General features: G+C 45.7%; 1 protein-coding gene across 6 annotated transcripts in view; it reads left to right on the top strand.

Moving 5' to 3' along the window:
- Positions 1-10,311, top strand: part of dlg3 (discs, large homolog 3) — a 154,793-nt gene that overhangs the window by 19,255 nt on the left and 125,227 nt on the right. For all 6 annotated transcript variants that reach the window (XM_080773842.1, XM_080773836.1, XM_080773838.1 and 3 more), the window contains exon 4: positions 5,767-5,877. In XM_080773842.1, the coding sequence (XP_080629968.1) occupies positions 5,767-5,877 (111 nt within the window). The remainder of the gene's footprint in view (positions 1-5,766; positions 5,878-10,311) is intronic.

Consider the following 10,311-nt stretch of genomic DNA (forward strand, 5'->3'; position numbering starts at 1 on the left):
ACAGTACACTGAGAGCGTGGTTGGATCTTTTCCCCCTTGTGGCCCTGAGTCCCCCTCCCAGCGTTTCTGTGATCCACCCCTGGCTATAGCTACTAATTCAGGGCCGTGTGGCTCGTGATCCTTCCCCCCTCCCTGCCCACGTCCCACAGCTGCTTGTGACGGCCCATGGGGCACAGCCATGGCTTATAGGAGGCGGTATAGTCGCAATGGAAAGCAAGAGGCAGATCGAGGTAGGGATAGAGCTATAGAAACAGAGAGAGAGAGAGAGAGAGAAAGAGAGAGAGAGTGCTACTTAATGGATGCCCAGTGAGGTCCTCATCAGTATTCTAGTCATGCTGTCACCTGAGTCGAAGATGGGATGGAAATTAAATGAGTCTGCAAATTCCCTGATTTGGTGCAGAGTAGCAGGTGAGAGTAAAGCATGGCTACTTTTTAGAAGAAGGGATGAGAAGGAGACCGTACTGAACAAAGTTAGTTGGTTAATCCAATAATGGCTCATGGCTCAGTTTGCGTCATCGTCCGGATGTCATGTTTGGCTGTGTCCTGACTGTACTGTAATTATAATAACTAGTTGTAGTAGAGCCTATGTAGTCATAATGTGTGTGACCCCCCACACAGACCCCCCGGTGACCCCCCACACAGACCCCCCGGTGACCCCCCACACAGACCCCCCGGTGACCCCCCACACAGACCCCCCGGTGACCCCCCACACAGACCCCCCGGGGACCCCCACACGGTAACTCTGTCATTTCTCAAAGATTTTTGCACAGTACATGCTGTACAGAGCACAGTGCAGTACAGTAACTATAACAATAAATGTATAGTTGCACCGCTCAGTTCACACAGGTGTGATTTTTTGTAAGGCTTCCTTGAGACAATGTAGCAGCATAGGTCATACATTAATAATAATAATAATAATAATAATAGTGAAGAGACAAACGTAAGAGAGAGAGAAAAACTAGAGCAATAAATGTGTAATTTATACACACAGAAAATGAAAATGGATAGCAATGTACAGTACATACAGTATTTACACCATCAGCATTCATCAGTAGTTGCCACAGCACCTCAACAACACCATATTACCTTCTATATTCAGGACCTCAGAGGAAACAGGACCTTTTTTTGTGTTATACTTTTAGCTGTAAGTTCTAATAAAGTATTCAATCAATCAATCAATCAGTATATGTGAATGCTACAGTAGCTGCCATGCACCAATAGACAGAGTAGGTAGTTGAGGGGGGGATTCAGGTCAGCCAGTTAGTGCCAGTTGACTGTCAGCACTTGCATTTGGGACCTGAGCCGTCACAGCAAAACTCACTTGGACCCCCCCCCTCCTCCTCCATGCTGCTGTCAAATCCCTTATAAGCCCTAAACCACAGTTGCGGTGAAGAGGCCGCCTTTGACACTTGACAAGGATCTGATTATGATCGTGTGTGTGAGAGAATCCACAGTGACCCAAGCCTGTTTTTCACCTCCAGCTCTGCTGCTATAGTAGTGTGGGTGTGGCCAATCAGGGTGTCTGGTGGTGTGCACAACACGCACACGCACACACACACACACACACACACACACACACACACACACACACACACACACACACACACACACACGTACACGTACACGTGCATGCGCGCACGTGTGCGCGCACACACTTAGGCTTACGTACTGCAGTGCACAGTATGTGTTGACATAAACACACACACACCTCCTGTTCCTCAAGCTGAGATGGAGGCAAGCTCTTTATAGTTCCATTGCAAGGTATTGCAACCAAAGGAGAGGGTATAAAACTCTTGTCAGGAAAACAAAACAGAATGCTGAGGCCTTTTTCTTTTGTCAGCCAGAAGCTTTTTGTTTGTTCCCTGTTAATCCTATAACTTTGAGTCTGTGATGACGGCCAGCTGCTCTAAAGGCTGCCCTCTGCTGTCCGTGAAAGGCCTCTGTGTGGTATTAAACTGTGGAAAACAACTCCATGGCTCTCAGGTACAGTAGGCACGTATCTCATGCACTTCTGTGACACACTTGAGCTGAAGCTGGCTATTTCTCACACTGTAAGGTGACGTAACATGTAACCAGGCCGCGGCTACTTTCAATCAAAGTTTAATTCAACTTAAAAAAATACATTTATTTCTGCCATTTAGGCTTTGTTAACAAGAATGCAAAGGGCAAATATGCCATAACAACTTAAGTATCCTGCAAAAGCCTATTAGTGACCAATTAATCAAAACTAACGATATGACCAAAACAGGCCACATCTTTGTCACGCACAACCATACTGTAGCTGCAGCAGTGTAGCTTATCATACTTCTTGCCCTCACCTATCACAAACATACTGTAGCTTATCATGCTTCTTGCCCTCACCTATCACAAACATACTGTAGCTTATCATGCTTCTTGCCCTCACACCCACAACCATACTGTAGCTTATCATGCTTCTTGCCCTCACACCCACAAACATACAGTAGCTTATCATGCTTCTTGCCCTCACACCCACAAACATACAGTAGCTTATCATGCTTCTTGCCCTCACCTATCACAAACATACTGTAGCTTATCATGCTTCTTGCCCTCACCTATCACAACCATACTGTAGCTTATCATGCTTCTTGCCCTCACACCTATCACAACCATACTGTAGCTTATCATGCTTCTTGCCCTCACACCTACAACCATACAGTAGCTTATCATGCTTCTTGCCTTCACACCTACAACCATACAGTAGCTTATCATGCTTCTTGCCTTCACACATGCAACCATACTGTAGCTCATCATGCTTCTTGCCTTCACACCTACAACCATACAGTAGCTTATCATGCTTCTTGCCCTCACACCTACAAACATACTGTAGCTTATCATGCTTCTTGCCCTCACACCTACAACCATACTGTAGCTTATCATGCTTCTTGCCTTCACACCTACAACCATACAGTAGCTTATCATGCTTCTTGCCTTCACACATGCAACCATACAGTAGCTTATCATGCTTCTTGCCCTCACACCTACAAACATACTGTAGCTTATCATGCTTCTTGCCCTCACACCTACAACCATACTGTAGCTTATCATGCTTCTTGCCTTCACACCTACAACCATACAGTAGCTTATCATGCTTCTTGCCTTCACACATGCAACCATACAGTAGCTCATCATGCTTCTTGCCTTCACACCTACAACCATACAGTAGCTCATCATGCTTCTTGCCCTCACACCTACGTTGCACACCATTCTTTTGTCTGATGTCACAGCGGCACGGTTTGTTTGTCTGTCACAGCATATTAATTTAAAGGTGCTGTAGTGATATTGTGTTGTTAAAATGAGTGTTAATTAGCTCTAGGGCCCTAGCCTCGATGACCTTGCAGACTCAAAGGCTAAAATGCAATTTAGATAGTTAGATAGACAGATGGGCAGGTCATTGTTGGCCTGGCATCCTATAGTGTGTATACAGTAGTTTAAATGTACAGAGTATTGATTCTTTAGCTATTAGACTGATGCTCTGTTCTTGATTTACCTATGGTCCTAGATGACTATTTCTTTCCATTTCGTGCATTACCTCGTGTTTTCCTTGCTTACTGTAAGTCTCTCTGGGCTAAGAGCGTCAGCTAAATAGTAATAATTGCTAGAATGTTTGTTCAGTAGCAGACACCTACCAATCTCTCAAAAACATACATTTTAGGATAATGGGATAAACGAGTGAAATTTTAAGTGAGGGAACAAAATTAGAATCAAATTGAAGCTCGTCGGGGCACGGTGGCACAGTTGGTAGTGCTGTCGCCTCACAGCTAGAAGGTCCTGGGTTCCATTCCACAGTTGGTAGTGCTGTCGCCTCACAGCTAGAAGGTCCTGGGTTCCATTCCACAGTTGGTAGTGCTGTCGCCTCACAGCTAGAAGGTCCTGGGTTCCATTCCACAGTTGGTAGTGCTGTCGCCTCACAGCTAGAAGGCCCTGGGTTCAGTTGGTAGTGCTGTCGCCTCACAGCTAGAAGGTCCTGGGTTCAGTTGGTAGTGCTGTCGCCTCACAGCTAGAAGGTCCTGGGTTCAGTTGGTAGTGCTGTCGCCTGCTTTCTGTGTGGAGTTTGCATGTTCTCCCCGTGTCCCCTAGGGTAGGTACCCTCACAAAAAACATGCAGTAATCCTGGTCTATAAACTGCCTCCCCCTGACCAGACGGGGCGCCTGATGGAGGGGAAAGGAACTGGTTAGAATAACGTGTTCCTTCCACGCGCTACATCCAACCAGGGGAACTCCCCCTGTCAGGTGCAACTTGGACACTCAGACATGAAGGAAGCATGAATTCAAGTCCGTTGCTCTCCCCATGTCCCCTATATTATATGGGGACTAGGTTGGCGGAGGGTGTGTAGAGCCCAGGATCACATTCAATAATTGACACAGGGGTGAAAAATGGGTTACAAAATCGTGGGATGAAAAAAAAGAAAATAAATTTGAAGCTCAGGCTTTCCTGATTGGATGACATTGGTGATCCCCCTGTAAATGTTTTTTTTATTTTGCTAAAGAGCTGGAAAGATGTGGAGACCCTTGTTAATGAACACAATCTCTGAATGCTATATAGACTCTGGAACTACACCTCCCGAAATCCGGGAACAAAAGCTTCCATTTCCATTCACGAACATATATTTTAAGTGTAAATGTAAATCTTTATATTTTATTCAGTGGCGTGCACAGACATTTAGAGGGGCGGGTGCTCAAGTGAAAAAAGGGCACCTTGTGCAACACGTGGAACCGGCCGGTTGCCTTAACCCATTTTGAGCGGGAACCCCTTTTGGTGTTTTAAAGCATTATGTTATACTTTAGCTATTGAAAAATAGCAAATCTACAAGCTCATAAGTTGTAGGTCTGATATTTTAGAAAAATCGTGAAAATGTGCCTCAAATCTTTGAATATATATTATTACAGAGTGAACATTTTAACTCAAATCTTTGCTTTTGGGGAGGTCCCTGGAACAACATATTTTCAGATGGGGGGGACGGAGGCATATTACATATAATTTGAAATGAAATATTTAACACCACTGATACAGAAACGACGTCAGGCCTAAATGGGTGTGAGATTTATAGATTTTGTGGCATAAATAATATATTAGAAGCTTTTTTTTTATCAAGAATTGATCAATGTCACCATGGTCCACATACTGTACGCTGTACAAAAATAAATCAAAAGGGTACATTGCTGTCCAGAGGGCAAGGGTGGGTGGTGCTCTAGCACCCCCTAGTGTCTATCTGTGCACACCACTGATTTGATTTGTTATCAGGACTAGCCCTTACCCCCCCTCATTAATGTGTCAAATGGAAAAAAAGGCTTCACACAGAGACACACAGACATTGACTGAATTATAGTATGATGATGATATAGAGCTTAACCCAATCTGGGTGGGAACCCCTTATGGTGTCGCATTATGTTATGCTTTAGCTATTTAAAACTGGCAGATCTACAAGCTCATTGCGCGGCACAGAGTGCCGCGCTATGAGCTTGTAGGTCTGCTATTTTTGAAAAATCGTGAAAATGTGGCAAATTTGGAATATATATATTCTTTCAGAACGTTTTTAACTGAAATCTTTGCTTTTGGAAGGTCCCTTGAACAACAATTTTCAGATGGGGGTCGGCAGCCAATTACATATTTGGGGGTCCTTGACATGAAAATGTTTGAGAACCACTGACATAGAAACATGGGTTTTTCAGAAAACTGTCAGGATTTAGAAGACATTTTTTGAATTCCGACGTCGGGCCTAAACCAAAGAGTTTGTGTCTTAACAGGAGGAACAGGAGGAGGGTGTGTTGCGGGTTCGAGTGACGAGCCGGAAGAGCCCTCACAAGGTGGAGCAGGTGTCCTGCCTCGTCAGCCGCTCCCATGTCGACGTGCCGCAGGTGAGTAAAGAACACAGACGACGCCGTCATGGCAGTGTTGATTTTGACACTGAAACTTTCAGTGCAACACCTGAACACCAAACAGAAAAGGACTTAGTTCTACTGGATCTCTTCTCCAGTCCCTTCCTAACATTTTAGCTTTTTGTTGTCCGATTTTCATTTAGTTTTTGTCAGTCACAAAAGGTACTTAGACGGGCATTTTTCAATGTAGTTTTCGTAGATGGGGCAGTGCCACTTAGCGCCCAGCGCAAGGTACATTCGCTATCGTACCCCCAACGTACACAACGTCTTGTGCCCGTGTTGTCGAGATACCAAATGATCTTGTGGGTGCACACACGGGCAGAACGGAACGCACTGGCTTTGGCATGGAGCTTTTGGACTAGGGGATGAGTGACATCAGGACTTCTGGCAATAAAGTCTTGCTGACAATGAAGTGACATTATTCCGGTAGTGTCTCAGCCCTGCGGTCGCTTCTTGCCTTTAAGGCGTCTTACTGGTATAAGAACCTAACTGAGAATGAGCATTGTGAATATGAAGTTGATATGTCAAGATGTCACGGATATAAATTGGCATCACTGCAGATCAGACGGCACAACGTACGCCTTTCATCAGTGTTGTTACCTTTCCGTGCTGGTATATTCTCTTATAGAGATTTATCGTAAAGTAACCATGCACCCGGTGAGAACGCTCGGTAAGATCGAAACGAGTTGTAGTCGTGCTTGCTTCCTTGACGTAAAGATATCGAATATTAGGCTACAGTGATTCTGACCGCAGTGAAGGCCATGCATGCACTGCGTTTGGACACCTCTTGTGTCGTTGTGATGTTATGGTGAGCAAAGACATTTAGTTGTTCCCCGCATCTCTTGCCTGACATCATTATATCAAATTATTGAGGCTCCTCTCATAGATTGTAAGCTCAAGTGTCAACAGTACTTTGGTTTCTTCGCTAGAAAAGCGATCTGTGCGTCTTCGCCACCTAAATATGTGGTGTGCAGCTCGTTCTTAAAGGTGATGCCAGTCAACAATTTGATTGGTTTAATTAACTAGTCCTTACCCGTTCTGAATATATGAACAGCAAATCATGTTCAGTGTGCGATGTAATAGATCACATTACTGATAGGGGGGAATTGTTTACAGATGGTCTTGGGAAGTTGGGTTGGGCACAAAAGTATAGGCTAATTAAATGCTGTAGTACATGATATTCTGCCTATAAATGGAAGTTATTGAATATTTTCAAGTTCGGTGTTGCACTTTGTAGACGGTCCCTAACCGCTCACCGTCTGCTGCCCATGGAGATATAAGCTATGAAACGGTGAACGCGGAGGTTGGCTTTTTGGGCTTCAAAGCAAGTTGTAGTTTGTTCTTTATATAATCAGGATAAGATTTTATGTTTTGTGTGATTTAGGAACGTGTCGTTGTCATTGCATCTGTCTGTATGTATTTTGTCATTGTGTTGTTCCGACGGCACGGGATCTGTCTTCCCCATTTGGCCAACCCGAGACCCCGACAGATAAGCATTCCGTTGTGATCGTGCTGTTCAGTGTGTCACGCAGCCACGCTGGGTGCGCGCAGGGCTGTAACCTGTCGTCAGTGTCCAGGCTTTCAGCGTGCATGTAGCCCCCATGTAGAGGGGGGCGGACAGTGTGGTCTCGAAACAGTGTGTGTGTGTGTGTGTGTGTGTGTGTGTGTGTGTTCACGTTAACATGCCTCCGTCCAACTGTCGGAGCTTTCAGGTGCCTGTGCCACGCAACCCGGCCGCGATGCTTCCCCAAAGAAGAAGTTATGCCGACTGACGCAAGAGTAGCTGTACTATGGGTCCGAGTTGTTTTCCTCGTGTGGGTCTGATGCATAGGTCTGATGCCTGCCTGGGGGCGGTGTGAAAAGGGGAAGTGCGTTGGAGAATGCAAGGGGAATGTTGCGCCGGAAACTGTGTCCCAGTATTAATCTGTGTCCGTCCCAACATGCATTTCACTGGTGACACTGGTGACACGTGATTTGCGGGGAGATGAGTTGTTATTTCATATAAATGGGTATTGTACTGTAAATATGACATGAATATGAATGCAAAGTAGTGGTTGAGGTGTGGACAGGCTAGCTGTTGGTGTTGTGCATGGTGAGATGTGTGCAAACGGTGTGGTTTAGTAGGAGAAGACGGCCAAAGGATGCAACACACACACACACACACACACACACACACACGGCACCAAATTGTATAGGGCACTCTTTGTTGTGTTGCGGCGGTAGCTAGAGGAAGCATGCCAGTGGGGTAACGGTGAGAACGGTGGCCTGTGATGCAGGTGTCGCTAAGGGGCGGAGGTGTGTGAGGGTGCGAGGTTAATTCACTAATAAATTCATTATTAATCATTAATGTGTCAAATCGAAAAAATGACTTCGTTAAGACCTCCATATTCATATGGTCAATGCCTGTGTGAAAAGTGGGAGCGATTGGTGCAGGCAATGAGGAGATACGGCGGTGTTTCTGACACACACACAGACATTGTTAGAATTATATATGAATAGTATGATGATGATTATAGTATGATAGTATGATGATGTAATTCCCAGAACACACCCGTGACTATTTCAGGGCGTGTTGCACCTGGCGCTAACACATTGAGCTAACACAATGCGCCCTGTAGATAGTAAAAATGGCGTGGACACACCACCGAGACGCAAGTTAAGATGGGGACCATAGTCTTTAGTTTAGTTTTTGTCTTTTTGAGTGGTGCCACTCCAAGGAACAGCAATGTCCGTGTTAACGTGTGTGACTATGAGTACCAGTAGGGGCAAAAGTGGCGCTGTTGGTGCCAGAAACAGAGAGAGAGAGTGCTGCACTGTTGCCTGCTAATGAGAGAGAGAGGGGGCGGGATGGGAGAGGGGAGTTGCACCACTCAGTTCACACGGGTGTGACTTTTTTTTTTCTCTGACCAGTGATTTCTTTTTTGGGCATTTTGTCAAAATCCCAAGTATTAATTAAGCATTTATTAGTAAATAAGTAATGATTACTAATGAACAAATAAATATACATTTCTCTCTGCCTATACTTAGGGGGGGGGGGCTTTGCTTCATCTGGCATTAGAGGGTTTTCATTAAGCTGCAGTGACCTTTGCAAGCATTCCAATAATGGAGTGACGTGTGGCGCGTCACACCGAATAGCAGTCCGAGGCATCGCAGTCAGGACTTTGACTCTTTGACTTATACCAGCATGAACATGACCTGAACTAAACGCTATGTCTGTTTGAAACAGCCATACTTTTTTCATACTCTACGGTCTATAATAAATAATAAATGTTGTTTTTATTTAACCAGATTAACCCGTTTTGGGCGGGAACCCGGTTTTAAGCATTACGTTATAATTTTTAGCTATTGAAAAATAGCAGATCTACAAGCTCATAGCGTGGCACAGAGTGCCGTGCTACGAGCTTGTAGGTCTGCTATGGGGGGGGGGGGGGGTCCATGGGGGTACCATGGGGGTCCCATGGGGCCGGCGGCCAAATACATATAATCTTAGGGGTCCTTGACATGAAAATGTTGGAGAACGACTGACATTAGAAACATAGGGTTTTTCAGAAAACTGTCAGGATTCAGAAGACATTTGTAGAATCGTTCCCAGGTCAAAATGGGTTAACCCCTGCATGCGTCCCTATTTTGGGCAATTCTATCAGCTATTGTCACGCTTTGCGTCGTGTGAATGATGAAGTATATGGGGGCTTAAGTGATTTCATGCTCTGATTAACTATGTGTGAATTTGCCAAGTCAGAATTGAACGCTGGATTGTGGCGTCTCTACACAGTCGACAGTCACTTTGTGTGAATGCTTGCTGCTACTTTTTAGAGTAGGTATATTGTCCTCGGTCCGTGGCCGTGCACATGCATCCGTCCAGAGGGGTCCAGAGGCGTCGGATGCAGGAGGAGATAGGAGGCCCAACCTGTCACTCCTGCTGTATGGGGGGGGGGGGGCATCGGCCATATTCTTATTCACCAGTATGGAATGATTCAGATTCTAAACGATTCCCTCTCTGCGGGTTTCCAAACGGACCCTTACAGAGTGTACACACATGGTACACTCTCACAGTTATGGTGGTCCTTGAAATTTGAATTAGAATGTAGATGGGTGGGTGTATGGGTTGGTGGATGGATGGATGGGTGGGTGGGTGGGTGTATGGGTTGGTGGATGGATGGATGGGTGGGTGGGTGGGTGTATGGGTTGGTGGATGGATGGATGGGTGGGTGGGTGGGTGTATGGGTTGGTGGATGGATGGATGGGTGGGTGGGTGTATGGGTTGGTGGATGGATGGATGGGTGGGTGGGTGTATGGGTTGGTGGATGGATGGATGGGTGGGTGGGTGGGTGTATGGGTTGGTGGATGGATGGATGGGTGGGTGGGTGGGTGTATGGGTTGGTGGATGGATGGATGGGTGGGTGGGTGGGTGTA

Source organism: Protomyctophum bolini, assembly GCF_963924005.1.
Source record: "Protomyctophum bolini genome assembly, chromosome: 10".
In the NCBI taxonomy this organism is placed as follows: domain Eukaryota; kingdom Metazoa; phylum Chordata; class Actinopteri; order Myctophiformes; family Myctophidae; genus Protomyctophum; species Protomyctophum bolini.